Raw genomic sequence first — 15,588 nt, 5'->3', positions numbered from 1 at the left:
ATGGAGTGATTCCATATATATTCCCTGCACTTGTTCTATAAAAGTAACATTTACTGACCACCAGAATGTTTTTCATTCATTTCTTTTAGTGTTTATGAATGCTAAAGAGTTGCACTTTTGAACTAATTCATTATTTTTTCAAGCTTTTATTCTGAATTTGTTCTACATAAAATGTCAGAGTGAGTGCTCATCTGAGACTGGTGATTCCATACTTTTTGCCAGGGGTTGTATAAATCAGGAAATCTGTTACATCAACATTTTAGATGTAAAACTGCATTGGAAGTCAAGAAAAGCTGAGAAAAGTTGGACTATGAAGGCTAACTGTGTAACTATCACACAATTTTCCATAGTAGGATGACAGAAATCATAGAATATTTAAGTTTTCTAAGAATAGGATATGAATCGGAATAGGATTATATTTTGGGGAAGAAAATGAAGAAAAAAAAACAAAAAAACATGTCATATATGTCTCTTTCCAATGCTGTTAAATCTGAATAAATACACTGAACAAATTAAACAAAAAAAATTTTTTTTTTGTTTACAATGCTCTTAACAAATCGTTCAAACACATACTCCCACAAAAAAATAATATACCTATAAATGAAACTATGAATGCATAAAAGAAAAAAAAACGTTTGCTCAAATTGTACAATCTTATGTTGGTCTTAACAGAAAGCAGCCGGATTGAGCCATGTTAAATGAGTGATGTCTTATTCACTGTTGCCACTAGAGTGCAGTGTTTCCACCCACAACAAAAAAACTAAACACTTTCAGTACAAACCATTACAACGCCAATCTAATCAAACAACTACTCGAAGCACAAAAATTTGATTCGAAGCTTTTCTCTAATCAAATTACTCGAGTTAATTGATTCATCGTTGCAGCACTAATATATATTTGGGTGGTGTTCAATGTATTTACTCAGATTAAATATGTAAAATAGCTATACGGACATACATACATATAAAAATATATGCAGTAATCACTTGTATGTATGGTATACACTATATATTACAGTATACATACACATTAAGATATCGGCGCACAAACAGCTTTGAAGGAAAAAACAAAAATGTCATTCCAGATTTCCTTGGTGATGCGAGGCAGTTTGCCATCATGACAACAACCTTTGTGTTGGTGTCACTGTCACCAGGTACTTCTCCCTCTCTGGAATGTTTTTCAGGCCTTTAAGTGCTCTTTCACAGAGGCCAAGAAGCTATTGAGAGGCTTCCAAGCTTGTGGCGAGGTAAAGATCGGTTAAATTAGTTCTTTTCATCTCACTGGTTGCCACCTCCCACCATGTTTACGCTCGTAAATTGGCCTTGTTGCCTCTTTCTGGATTGGGGGAAGAAAAATACTGTTCAGTACTGTTGGTAGACAAGTTGCAATACAAAGACCTTTAAACCTATACCGATGAGGACATCTGCTGGATAAAGCATGAAATTGACATTTGATTCTATTACGCATGAAATTGACCTTTAGAGCTATTTTAACTCAGTGGCTGTTCAATCCATTTGAAGTGGGAGTGCTGGCAGCAATCAAATTGAATGGACGGCTATTGCTGTCACTGGCAAGCTAAAAATAGTTTAATGCCTGGTTTTTCATCCCGGTTCCTTTGAATGTCTACATTAACCCCAGTGGTGTTGTTAGGCCTATATTAGGGGGGCTAGAGCCCCCCTAGAATATTCTTAAACCCCACAAAAAAACAAAAACAAAAAAACAACAACAACAAAAAAAAAAAACGGTATGTGGCAAAATGGATTTTGGCATGTGGCATTTTTTTTGCCATATGGCCTTTTTTTGGAATGTGGCAAAATGGATTTTGGCATGTGGCATTTTTTTGACATATGGCAAAACGGATTTTGGCATGTGGCATTTTTTTGCCATGTGGCATTTTTATGTATGTGGCAAAATTGATATTGCCATGTGGCATTTTTTTTGGCATGTGGCAAAATCGATTCTGCCATGTGGCATTTTTTTTGGCATGTGGCAAAATCGATTCTGCCATGTGGCATTTTTTTGGTATGTGGCAAAATTGATTTTGTCATGTAGCATTTTTTCTTGCTATTTGGCAAAATGGATTTTGGCATGTGGCATTTTTTTGCTATGTGGCATTTTTTTGTATGTGGCAAAATTGATTTTGTCATTTGGCATTTTTTTGGGGGGCATGTGGAAATATTTTGGTATGTGGCAAAATCGATTTTGGCATGTGGCATTTTTTTGGGTATGTGGCAAAATGGATTTTGGCATGTTGCATTTTTTGCATGTGGCAAAATTGATTTTGGCATGTAGGATTTTTGGGTATGTGGCAAAATGGATTTTGCCATGTGGCATTTTTTGGCATGTGGAAGTTTTTGATATGTGGCAAAATGGATTTTGGCATGTATTATTTTTTTGTATTTGGCAAAATTGATTGTGCCATGTGGCATTTTTTGGTACGTGGCAAAATTGATTTTGCCATGAGGCATTTTTTTGGTATGTGGCAGTTTTTGGTATGTGGATAATGTGGCAAAATGGATTTTGGCATGTGGCATTTTTTGGCAAGTGGCAAAATCCATTTTGCCATGTGACATTTTTTTGGTATGTTGCAAAATAGATTTTAGCATGTAACATTTTTTTGGGTATGTGGCAAAATGGATTTTGCCATGTGGCATGTTTTTGGTATGTGGCAAAATAGATTTGGGCATTTTTTTGGTATGTTGCAAAATAGATTTTGGCATGTAGCATTTTTTTTTGTATGTGGCAAAATGGATTTGCCATGTAGCATATTTTTTCTTGCTATGTGGCAAAATTGATTTGCCATGTAGCATTTTTTTTGGTATGTGGCAAAATGGATTTCCCATGTGGCATTTTTTTGGTATGTGGCATTTATTTTTTGTATGTGGCAAAATGGATTTTGGCATATAGCACTTTTTCAAAATTCACTTCAATTACTGTACAACATTTTTTTTTAGGTAGTTTCAACCTAATACTAAGATTTCCTATGTGTAAAGAGACAACAATTGTTTAAATCTTCATTTTATTTCAAGAAATACATTAAGCGCAAATTCACTTTGTGCGTCTCATGTTAATGTGCAATGTTAACATTAACGTTCCAAATTTTGCTGTTCACATCTCGCTCGGCAATCATTCAAAACATAGAAAATTTGTTTTTTTGTACAATATTGTACGTGCCTAGTTGATTGCAGTAAAGTATAATTTGTAATTAGAATTTGTAATCATTTCTGTGGCTCTAATGCCGTTTCGAACAGTTCATAAATAACAGTCCATTCAACTGTTAATTAATAGAGCAGCCATGTTGATGTTGCTACGGGGACATATTGCTAAAATTTACACATTAAAAAAGCACATTACACTTTATTACGGTAATCCCTCCGACTCACAAACATTATAACAGCACTTAACGCAAAACAAACGGGGAGCTTTACATTGAAAAAAAAAAAAAAAAACTAATAGCAAATGAATGAATACAAACAAATTGTGTTTTACAATAAAATAAGGCAAAGCTGAAAGGCAAAGTATCTACAGAAAAGAAAAGTGTGGCTTTTTTATAGTGTGTATCTGCATTTGAACAATGATGATGCTTCTTCTGATTAACTGCAGAAAGAGATCAGAAAAATAATTAGGTTTTGAGAGGATTTGGTATTAAAAAACCATCATACATTACATATTTGGGAGGAGAATCTTACCACATGTATCCTTCCTTAAAGTCAGTGAATTTGTGCCGGACCATGAAAGTTGCTAGAGCATCTGCTACCTGAAAGGTGACAAAAGAACAACAATTCAGAGTGGAAAAACAATACAGAGCTAGAACAGTCTCATAGTGAACACACACACATTTTCGATGTACATACTAGAGCATGAAATATTTGGGGTGGGACTACCTGTATAATAATAACAGTTCATGTACCGGTACTGTAATTTTTGGCCTATAAGCCGCTAATTTATTCCTTCATTTTGAATCCTGCGGCTCAATAGGCAACACATGCCTCCTAGCATGCATTGCAGCGCTACAGATGTAAATAACTAGAGGTGTGCAAAATTTCCGATTCTTAGATTATTCGCGATTCGGACGTGGAAGATTCGAGAACGATTCACAAACATCCAAATTCCGATTATTGAAATATGCCAAGTAAAGCGGAAGTACAACACACTCGGCGCGCCGCGCGGTCAATGAGCAACGGAGCGAGAGTAGCTAAACATCATGCTTCTCATTACCAGGCCCCTCGGGTAATGCCAATGCTCAACTCACGGCTCTAGCTCAACTCATGCCACGAGATAAAAAAACACAACAACATACCTGAAGCTGCTACAAAAGTACGTCATCCACATAATATTACGGTAGATATCATTTATATAAGACTAGATGCACTACGGTAGCGGTAGCGTTAGCAGCACATCTACAAAAAGCTAGATGCAGACGTAGTAAACGGCCGCCATCTTAAAGCAGTACACTTCTCTGCAAGGCTGTTGTAGCGAACCTTCCAAGCAAACCTAATTAACTTTTTATCTAAAATACTCCTAAATCGGTAAAATATTGACTTGAATCTATCTTTAAAATAGTTTTAAAACTTTCACATGTCGAAAGTTGACAAAAGGGAAATTATGGATTAACGGGAGCAATTTTAATAACTTTAACGGTTGATTCACAACATTAAATTAATTGAATGTAGTTTAAAGCTGCTGATACAGAATGGGGACTGGAGTTTTTTATTTACTGTTATTTTTGTATATTTGTTTACTGCTATATGTTAACTTGATACTGAAATAGTAGTTTGGTTTAGCCTGAGAGTATTTTTGAACAATTTTGGAACAAATGTACAAAATATTAAAGAAAAAAAAAAGGAGGGGGTGCATCAATAATCGTTTTAGAATCGAATCGGACCATCTGAATCGTAATCGTAATCGAATCGTTAGGTGCCCAAAGATTCCCAGCTCTATAAATAACAATCAAAAATCATGTTCTGTGCTAATTATTTCTTCAGTTACTGTTCCAGTTGTTTCATTAATTACATGTTATGGCATTTGGTAACACTTTATTTGACATAGGCGTCATAAGACTTGCTTACAACAGATGTCATTTAGTTTTATCCGGCACATTATCTCACTTTTGAATGTATGTAAAAGATTTGCTGGATGACACAAAATGACATCTGTCATAAGCATTCACTAATCCTCATGGGGGTGTCATGTCATAATTATAATGGTCTTATGGCAGTTTTATAGCGCCAATGTCAAATAAAGTGTTACCATCATTAACGGGTTAATAAAACATCTGGAACAGTAACTGAAGAAATAATTAACACAGAACATGAATTTTGTTTGTTATTTACATCTGTAGAGCTGCAATGCATGCTAGGAGGCATGTTGGACAACAACAGTGTCGACAGCAGGTGGCAGAAGATGTTGACTGCCTCCCCCAAGGAACCAGTGATGGCCAAATGAAGCTTCTTGAAGCAATAAAGATTTGCAGCCAATTGGTTCAAAGCTTCATGGTGGTTCATTTGGTCCTATGGCAGTCGTATGTTACCGCTGTCAAATAAAGTCTTACCGATTAGTATATTTCTGTGTAAATATCCCATAATACAGTGAGAACAACTGCGGCTTATTGTCCAGTGTGGCTTATTTATTGATTTATCTGGGTTAATAGGCAACACCTGCCTCCTAGTATGCATTGCAGCGCTGCAGATGTAAATACCGATCAAAATTAATGTTCTGTGCTAATTATTTCTTCAGTTACTGTTCCAGTTGTTTCATTAATTGCTTTTTATGGTATCTGGTAACACCTTATTTGACAGGGGTGTCATAAGACACTGTCATGAGCATTAATGAATGCTTATAACAGATGTCATTTAGTGTGATCCGGCAAATTATCTCACTTTGAATGGATGTAGTAGATTTGCCGGATCACACAAAATGACATCTGTCATAAGCATTCACTGGTCATGTCGTATTTATGATAGTGTTATGGCAGTTTTATGGCACCGCTGTCAAATAAAGTGTTACCAAATACCATACCTCGCGATTAATGGAACATATTGAACAGTAACTGAAGAAATAATTAGCACAGAACATGAATTTTGTTTGTTATTTACATCTGTAGAGCTGCAATGCATGCTAAGAGGCATGTAGGACAACAACAGTGTTGACAGCAGGTGGCAGAAGATGATGACTGTCTCCCCCAAGGGAGCAGTGATGGCCAAATGAAGCTTCTTGAAGCAATAAAGCTTTGCAGCAAATTGGTTCAAAACTTCATGGTGATTCATTTGGTCTTATGACAGTCGTATGATGCCACTGTCAAATAAGGCATTAATGTCCTTTGGTGTAAATATCCAATAATACAGCGAGGACACCTTTTTTTTTTTTTTTTTTTTTTTACTTGTACTTGAGTACATTTTGACTAGTTTTACTTGAGTAATATTTTGAAGTAACGCTACTCTTACTTCAGTAGAGGGTTTGGCGACTACTTCAAATAATGACCCATCAGTTAAACTGGAGGAGCTAGTCAGATGAAGGTCCAAGTTATCAGAAAACTTCTTGAGACTGGAAGGTGACGGTACAACTATAAAATAACTGGCATGTAATAAATACGCGGGACTAGTAAACAAGGGCGTAGGTTGGGTCTCAACATTGGTAGGGACGATATAACAACATCACCTGCATGTACACTTTTTGCTGGGCATGGGAGATTAATGAAATCAAATAGATTATGTGGTTGTAAATCTAAAATGCGTGTGCATCAAAAAAGGGTGTGTTCATTGAGACTGTTCTAGATCCATAAAACAAAGCTTAGCCTGAAAGTTGAGGTCCTTGTGATGTACTTTTTCAGGTGCGTCCTCATGGACAGCATGACCGCACTGAGGGAGGACCTGCATTTGAAACTTCCCTGTGGACAGCCAGGAGACAGGAGCAATTTAGGAAAAGAAAAAAAAAAAAAATAGAAAATGAATAAATAATAATAAATACCTTGCATTTGACCTATGGTAAGGTCTTTGTCAAGCCTGTCCACTCCTGCACAAAGATCATATTTTAACTCATCTACTACAAAGCATTATGTCACAAGACATCCCAGTCTTTCAAGCTCTACAGAATATTGTTGTATCTATGGCTACATAAACACAAAACTTGCAGAAAGAAAGATTAGATTCCCATCTTTTATCACTAAAAAAGGTTGTTTCTACTAATTTTGTTCTTTAGTTCTGAGCAGTTGAACATCATAAACAACATTGTTAAGTTTCTGGTAGTCACTGAGTTTATTTAATGGGGTTTCACCAGGGGCAGATGAACCAGGGTGGCAACTGCCACCAATTGTCAACCGATGTAAACTTAAATTTGATATTTACTGCCAATAAATAAGTAGTGGCGTCAGTGAGTAACCTAGTCTAAAGGGACAGAAATAAATTTAGGCAACCTGGTGCGCACCAGATTGTTTCTTGTAGGCACCAGATTATTTCTAGTGCGCACCAGAAGCTATCTGGTAAACATTAGCATTATATAGCATTTAAGAGAGCGGACATTTGCTATGCAAGTTAGCAATTGTTGCAAACATTAACATTATATAGCATTTAAGCTAGCAGACTATTGCTAAACACGTTAACCAATTGTTGTAAATATTAGCACTATATAGCATTTAAGCTCGCGGACTTTTGCTAAGCAAGTTAGCCAATTGTTGTACAGTAAACATTAGACAAACAGCATTTAAGCTCGCGGACTTTTGCTATGCAAGTTAGCCAATTACTGTAAACATTAGCATTACACAGCATTTAAGTTAGCGGATTTTTGCTATGCAAGTTAACCAATTGCTGTAAACATTAGCATTATGTAGCTTTTAAGCGAGAGGACTTTTGCTTTAGACGTTAGCCAATTGTTGTAAACATTAGCATTATTTAGCATTTAAGCTAACGGAATTTGCTATGCAAGTTAGCCAATTGTTGTAAACATTAGCATTATATCGCATTTGAGATAGCGGACTTTTTCTATGCAAGTTAGCCAACTGTTGTAAAAATTAGCATTATATCGCATTTAAGATAGCTGCTTTTTGCAATGAAAGTTAGCCAATTGCTGTAAACATTAGATTTATTTAGCAATTAAGCTAACGTACTTTGCTATGCAAATTAGCCAATTGTTGTAAACATTAGCATTACATAGCATTTAAGTTAGCGGATTTTTGCAATGCAAGTTAGCCAATTGCTTTAAACATTAGCATTATATAGCTTTTAAGTGAGTGGACATTTGCTATGCAAATTAGCCAATCGTTGTAAACATTAGCGTTATACAGCATATATGCTAGTGGACCTTTGCTATGCAAGTTAGCCAATTGTTGTAAACATTAGCATTATATAGCATTTAAGCTAGCGGACTTTTGTTATGCAAGTTAGCCAATTGTTGTAAACATTAGCATTATATAGCATTTGAGATAGCGGACTTTTGCTATGCAAGTTATCCAATTGTTGTAAAAATTAGCATTACATAGCATTTAAGATAGCCGATTTTTGCAATGAAAGCCAATTGCTGTAAACATTAGCTTTATTTAGCAATTAAGCTAACAGACTTTGCTATGCAAATTAGCCAATTGTTGTAAACATTAGACATATATAGCATTTAAGCTAGTGGACTTTTGCTATGCAAGCTAGCCAATTGTTGTAAACATTAGCATTATATAGCATTTAAGCTAGCAGACTTTTGCAATGCAAGTTGGCCAATTGTTGTAAACATTAGCATTACATAGCAGTTAAGATAGCGGATTTTAATTATGCAAGTTAGCCAATTGTCGTAAACATTAGCATAATATAGCATTTAAGCTAGCGGTCTTTTGCTATGCAAGTTAACCAATTGATGTAAATATTAGCATTACATAGCATTTAAGCTAGAGGACTTTTGCTATGCAAGTTAGCCAACTGTTGTAAACATTAGCATTATCTAGCATTTAAGCTAGCAGACTTTTGCTTTGCAAGTTAGCCAGTTGCAACAATGCAAAAACTTGAATGCACCCTCAAAAAGTTCCTGCCCCCCCTCTCGCCACACTATAAATATTTTTATAGATCCGCCCCTGGCTGCCATTGATGGCGAGGCGACGGCATCGAAGAGTTAAAACGATCAACTGGAACCTGCGAGCAGGAGCAGTTTTGGCACGGAGCAGGTGAGGAAAAGTGCGGACAGGCCTTTAAACCAGCCCTCCCAGTACTTCTCCGTCTTGGCCAAATCAACTCGCCACGTGAAGGGACTTTCCTTCTTTGTCTGAAATCAATCCAATCATCATTAAAAAACAACATTTGTCCATCTGTACGTGCTAATAGGAGACAATGAACCTCTTGGTCGTCTTCCTTCATTTTTTTCTTGCTGGACTCTTCTTCCCCTTCTTCATCCTCGTCTTCTTCTATGATGCCTTCACCGATGCTATTGGAGACCACCGGGCTCCTGGTGGACTCCTCACATCTGCGAGTGACATCAAGTGTTTTGATTTGAGGCTCGTCGCCCCCTGAAAGTCGTAAACGGGACCTACTTTTTAACTTGGCCTCCCATCGACACGCGCGCCGACTCGATGTTTCGGATTTGGCCGCTCTTGACGCTAAAAAAAAATAATATTAAGTGAAGCTTTGCACCAAAATATGTGTATGGTTCGTACGGTTGGTTCATGTTTACCTCCACTCGATGGCGTTTTCCAGCGATTTAAACATATTGGGCCTACTTCTGAGAAAATTCTGCATGCTGTTCAGAGCGTCCATTGCCGTGCCTGAAAGAAAGTCATTAACGTTCAAACCACATGAGCATTGTAATAGAGGATTAAAACGCCGACGACCGACCCTCAACAACGTCAATGACGCAGAGGCCGAGCAGCGATGGGATGAGATTTGCAGCGGCGGTGTGGACAGCTATGGCTCCGCCCATGCTGTGCCCAATCATCATGATTGGCGGTGGGCTTTCTCCGTAAAGTGCCTCTACCACTTTGCCGACATCCCTTTGGAAAAAATAGTGAGGAGGGGTCAAAAATTCACGCTTAGGTGTTAATAAATAAGACGTCTATTTCTTTAAGAGTGGATATTAGTCCACACAAGGGTTGTGACAAAATATCAAAATGGTGATATATCGCTGTACTTTGTATTTCAAAAGCAGTGGTGGATGAAGTAGTACTCTTTTTTGTTTTTGTACTTAAGTAAAAGTACAGATACAGGTGCAAAAAATACTGACAGTGGCCTCCATAATTATTGATTTATAATAATTATGTGTTTTTTAGCTTCTAATGATTTTTTTTTTTTCTAAAAAATATGGGACCTTAATGGAAAAAAGAGAAAAATCCAACCTCCAATACAAGTGCATTCATTCAGTGGGGAAAAAAATCCCACAAAAAGAAAACATTTTTTCGACATCAAATAATGTGTGTCACAATTATTAGCACCCCTGGTGTTAATACTTTGTACAACCGCCTTTTGCCAACAAAACAAGGTCTGGGGACTGAGATGGCCATGGGAGGAGCTTGATTTTGTGTCTGGTGAACCATTTCTGTGTAGATTTGGCCATATGTTTAGGGTCATTGTCTTGCTGAAAGACCCAGTGACGACCCATCTTCAGCTTTCGGGCAGAGGGCAACAGATTTTGATTTAAAATGTCCTGGTATTTCAAAGCATTCATGATGCCATGCACCCTAACAAGGTTCCCAGGGCCTTTGGAAGCATCACTGACCCACCCCCATACTTCACAGTGGGTATGAGGTGCTTTTCAGCATGCGCATCTTTCGTGGCACGCCCGACCCACTTATACCCCTTTCCCACTGAAACTAGTGGGTCAACGCGCGTTTTTCCAAGCCGATGCATCCCACTAGCAATTGGCATTTGGCACCTTTCCCATTGACAAAAAAAGCAGTCTTTTTTTTCTTCTTCAGCCGTCTAACCCCCCCACCCCTCCTCAGCCGTGCGTAAGGTTCGTGACGTCACCACGCTAAGATGCGCTTCGACAAGTGCGACCGAATTCATTCAGTTCAAGGAAGTAAACAATGCAAAGCAAGATAGAAGCCTCCTTTCCGTTTGTGTTCATGCTTTTTACTACCCTCAAAATGGTCGAAATGCAGCAAAGGAGCAACACTCTGCTTGTGCTGAGGCAACGTAGGTGACGTGAATTTTGGCTTGAAATTGAAAGGAGTCGTGTATGTCACAGAAGGAGGAGAAGAGCCTTTGTTTCATCTGTTATGGCTATTGCTAACGCTGCTACACCGACTGTTCGCCGTATGTGGATCCGGGCTAGAGCACATGGTTGTTGTTTTTTGTTATGACGCATTACGTACTAGCCCACGTCACCACGTAGATTAGCGTGTTGACTGTTGACCCGGGGTTTTGCTTTCACACTGCATGGCGATCAGAGCAGAGGTGATTTTAACGCGGGTCGCTTGCCGGGTTGATTGACACGAGTCGACGCGGGTCGTTGCACCTTTCCCACTGCCACCAAAAGCCGATTGTTAGCGGGTTGACACGGGTTTTTTGGCCAGTGGGAAAGGGGTATTAGTGTGTTGCCAAAAAGCTCAATCTTGGTCTCATCTGACCAAAGCACACGGTCCCAGTTGAAGTCTGGGACCGTGTGTATTTTTATGTAGGAACGGAACTCGTTCGTAACTTGGGGACTACCTGTATTGTAGAATACTTTCCGATAATTGTTATATCGCCAAATTGTGAGATCATCTTTATCATGAGCCTTGTATTGCATAGTGTATCATAAGCTACCTAGTTTGCCACTCCTAAGTCCACACACCTGTTAAAATGCCATGTTTTGTAAGCTAAAAAAGCTAACATATAGTAACTTACTTAGCCATAGTGTCTGCCGAGAGATCTTCTGAATTTTTCACCTTAGAGTCACCTGCAACAGATGCACAGGAATACAGTGTTGACCCGCTACAGCACAGTTTGTTATTCATGGATTTTAAAGGAATCATTTGCAACTCCATTAAACTGTGTTTCCACATAGCAGAGAGAATGTATACATTTGAGTAGGGCTTAGTGATATGAACTTAAGTTTACATCATAGCATAAACTGAATCTTTACATGTTATGATTTAATTTAACTGTAAAAATGAGCTGATAGCATGACTTTTTTTTTTTTAATTACTCCATCATTCTCCACTTGCCAGAAGTGTTGCTTATCAACATTTATTGTTAAATATGCTGTGTTTACCCTGTGCTGACTACAATAGTTCAAATCTCTTACCATGAGCTCGAAGGTCCACCGCCACCACCCGGCAGTTAATCCTGTTATAGATAACAGCCTATAAAACACGAAGGAGCATTTAAAATGGTAACCGTAACCACGCAATAAGAGTAAAAGTGATAATGCTCACAGTGAAGACAGCCCAGGAGAGAGCAGAGTGTCCTCCTCCATGCAGCAGGAGCAGCACAGGACCGTGAGCACCGCTGCAGTAAACTCGGAAAATGTTCCACGTCGTCAAGGAAATACGGCGACAAGAATTCATCAACATCATAACTAATAACTTCCGACGTGTTCTCAAAAAGCAGTCATGTCTACATATAATAGGACTAAGCGTAAAGAAGCAGTCAAAGATATATCTTTGCCGTTTTCGTTTTCTACTTCAACATCTTCCATGGTTTCAAAATACTGACTCCAGGACAACGGGGTGAAATCTCTCCTTCGTCCAGGCCTGAATTCAAATAATAATGAAGCACAAGTTTTTAATCATAATTGCACTACAGTGATCCCTCGCTACATCGCACTTCAAACTTTGCCACCTCAGTCCATCGTGGATTTTTTTTTCAAAACAAATACAGTATTTTATTTAAAAATTAGGGCTTACAAACGGTTCAAATTTTTAATCGAGTTAATTACAGCTTAAAAATTAATTAATCGCAATTCAAACCATCTCTAAAATATGCCATATTTTCCTGTAAATTATTTTTGGAATGAAAAGATAAGACACAAGACGGATATATACATTCAACATACGGCACATAAGTACTGTGTTTGTTTATTATAACAATAAATCAACAAGATGCCATTAACATTATTAACATTCTCTTAAAGCGATCCATGGATAGAAAAACTTGTCGTTCTTAAAAGATAAATGTTAGTACAAGTTATAGAAATGTTATATTAAAACCCCTCTTAAAGTTTTTTAAAATTTGTAAAATTTTCAATCAAAAAAACAAACAAACTAGTAGCTCGCCATTGTTGATGTCATTACACCATGCTCACTCCCCAAAGCCATAAAATCATTTGGACCCAAGCGCCAGCAGAGGGCACCAAACAACAAAAAACAGGTAACAAGTAACAAGCGGACATTACACTGCTGTCATTTTAATCTGAGCAGGGCATGTGCGTTAATTGCGTGAAATATTTTAACGTGATTCATTAAAAAAATTAATTACTGCCCGTTAACGCGATAATTTTGACAGCCCTTTTAAAAATGTTAAGATATATGCACGTATACATGTACGAAACATTGTTTTCTTATGTATATATTAGGGCTGTCCAAATTATCGCGTTAACGGGAGGTAATTAATTTTTTAAATTAATCACATTAAAATAATTGACACATTTAACGCACATGCCCCGCTCAAACAGATTAAAATGACAGCACAGTGTAATGTCCACTTGTTACTTGTGTTTTCTGGAGTTTTGTCGCCCTCTGCTGATGCTTGGTAACGACTGATTTTATGGGTTTCAGCACCATGAATGAGCATTGTGTAATTATTAAAATCAACAATGGAGAGCTACTAGTTTATTCTTTTGACTGAAAATTTTACAAATTTTATTAAAACGAAAACATTAAGAGGGGTTTTAATATAAAATTTCTATAACTTGTACTAAGATTTATCTTTTAAGAAGTCTTTCTATCCATGGATCGTTTTAACAGAATGTTAATCATGTTAATGCCATCTTGTTGATATATTGTTATAATAAACAAATACAGTACTTATGTACCGTATGTTGAATGTACATATCCGTCTTGTGTCTTATCTTTCCATTCCAACAATAATCTACAGAAAAATATGGCATATTATTTAGATGGTTTGAATAGCGATTAATTACGATTAATTAATTTTTAGACTGTAATTACCTCGATTACACATTTTAATCGTTTGACAGCCCTAATATATAATTTATTGCACAATAATTACATTTGTAGTGCTTAAAAACATTTATTAAAATATTAGCTGTTGTTTTTTTCTTTCAATTATTATTATTATTATTATACTTGGGGGTAGGGCATGTCTTATCTCTATCTCTTTCCAATGCTGTTAAAGCTTAATAAATACATTGAACACATAAAATAATAATAATAATTATTTTTTTATGGAAATAAGCATCGCCTCTACTTCGCGGATTTTCGATTTTCGCGGGGGAGCAGGTCCCGATTAACCGCGAAAAACGAGGGATCACTGTATTAAGACGAATGAATTTCAAACACTTGAAGATTTTCCAATCATCACTTCGATTGCCTCAAATTTTAGCACCGATTTTTAGAAGAGCCTGCCATTGACGGCAATAGGCGTCCAATCCATTTGGACTGTCAAGTCGAATTGGACGTCTATCGCCGTCACGCCCAGCGAGTTTCACTGCTGGCTGTACTTCACTCATGCATAACAGATGAGGTTTTAAATATTAAACGTTGAATTCATCACACTAATATGCTGCTCTAAGATTGACTCACCCCATCTTCATTTTAGAGCTAGACTGAAAGCCACCCGGCATAGGAGGTCTGGAAGCTAACAGGTTCAAATGCAACTGTTTCTCCATCTTCTCGGTCGCTGTCACGGAAACTTTAATGTGACCCTAATCTTAGCTCGCTGCATAAGAGTTTTGTTTTCTTCGACACCTGCACAGCAGAGAGTGCCAGACAAACAGACACAACCTATAACCGTTGACTGTTGCTACATTTATATCTCAGGCTAACTGATATTAGCTAAGGTTCTCTTCTTCGCGGCGTAAACATCGACGACTTCTGCATTGACTTTGAGTGGTGTTGCCCTCTGGTGTCTACAACAAGCACAAGGCGTCTAATATTCTTGTCCAGTAGTAGTTGGACTGTCCTTAAAAAGTGAAACGTACTGTATGTAAAATATACAACTGGATTTAAAAAATATCAATTGAAAATTCTTATATGTTTGATTGTATTTCATTTTGCTGTACATTTGATCGAGGGGACACCAGAGGTAATTTAAGAATCGCTATTGCAATCTGATTTACTGCAAATCATGATTTAAAAAAAAAAAAAAAAGTAAAATAAGTTTTGCAAAATAAAATATTGTATATAAGTTTCAAGAATTATTTAACAAAATTAAAAATACGGTACAATTATTTACTTGATGATTATTTTTTAGGGCTGTCAAAATTATCGCGTTAACGGGTGGTAATTAATTTTTTAATTGTCGTGTTGCCCAACGACAGCCCCAAAACATCACAGTTCTAGAGGAGATCTGCATGGAGGAATGGGCCAAAATACTAGCAACAGTGTGTGAAAAGCTTGTGAAGAGTTACAGAAAACGTTTGGCCTCCGTTATTGCCAACAAAGGGTACAAAATAAAGTATTGAGATGAACTTTTGGTATTGACCAAATACTTATTTTCCACCATGATTTGCAAATAAATT

The 15,588-nt window shown here is 37.2% G+C and overlaps 1 protein-coding gene across 1 annotated transcript; it reads right to left on the bottom strand.

The window, feature by feature from the left end:
* Positions 1–2,946: 2,946 nt before the first annotated feature.
* ppme1 (protein phosphatase methylesterase 1) lies at positions 2,947–14,956 on the bottom strand. The gene is made up of 14 exons (XM_057820026.1): positions 14,651–14,956; positions 12,547–12,640; positions 12,323–12,415; positions 12,193–12,250; positions 11,793–11,844; positions 9,804–9,958; positions 9,643–9,733; positions 9,503–9,568; positions 9,309–9,435; positions 9,108–9,237; positions 6,967–7,011; positions 6,822–6,886; positions 3,690–3,757; positions 2,947–3,597 (listed from the first exon to the last, which is right to left on the bottom strand). Exons 1-14 carry the CDS (start codon positions 14,734–14,736, stop codon positions 3,594–3,596), a joined length of 1,134 nt encoding a protein of 377 aa, XP_057676009.1. The 5' UTR covers positions 14,737–14,956; the 3' UTR covers positions 2,947–3,593.
* Between the last annotated feature and the right edge of the window lie 632 nt (positions 14,957–15,588).

Source organism: Corythoichthys intestinalis, chromosome 18 (genome assembly GCF_030265065.1).
Source record: "Corythoichthys intestinalis isolate RoL2023-P3 chromosome 18, ASM3026506v1, whole genome shotgun sequence".
Lineage (NCBI taxonomy): Eukaryota > Metazoa > Chordata > Actinopteri > Syngnathiformes > Syngnathidae > Corythoichthys > Corythoichthys intestinalis.
The sequence above is the reverse complement of the archived record's forward strand: the minus strand, read 5'-3'. Positions and strand labels throughout refer to the sequence as shown.

Excerpts from the sequence above, each read along its gene's own strand:
- ppme1 (XM_057820026.1), bottom strand. The coding sequence starts at position 14,736 with ATGGAGAAACAGTTGCATTTGAACCTGTTAGCTTCCAGACCTCCTATG. Across the intron at positions 12,641-14,650 it reads AGCTCTAAAATGAAGATGGG|GCCTGGACGAAGGAGAGATT; the intron begins GTGAGTCAATCT and ends ATTTGAATTCAG. Across the intron at positions 3,758-6,821 it reads ATGAGGACGCACCTGAAAAA|GTAGCAGATGCTCTAGCAAC; the intron begins GTACATCACAAG and ends GTCACCTTTCAG.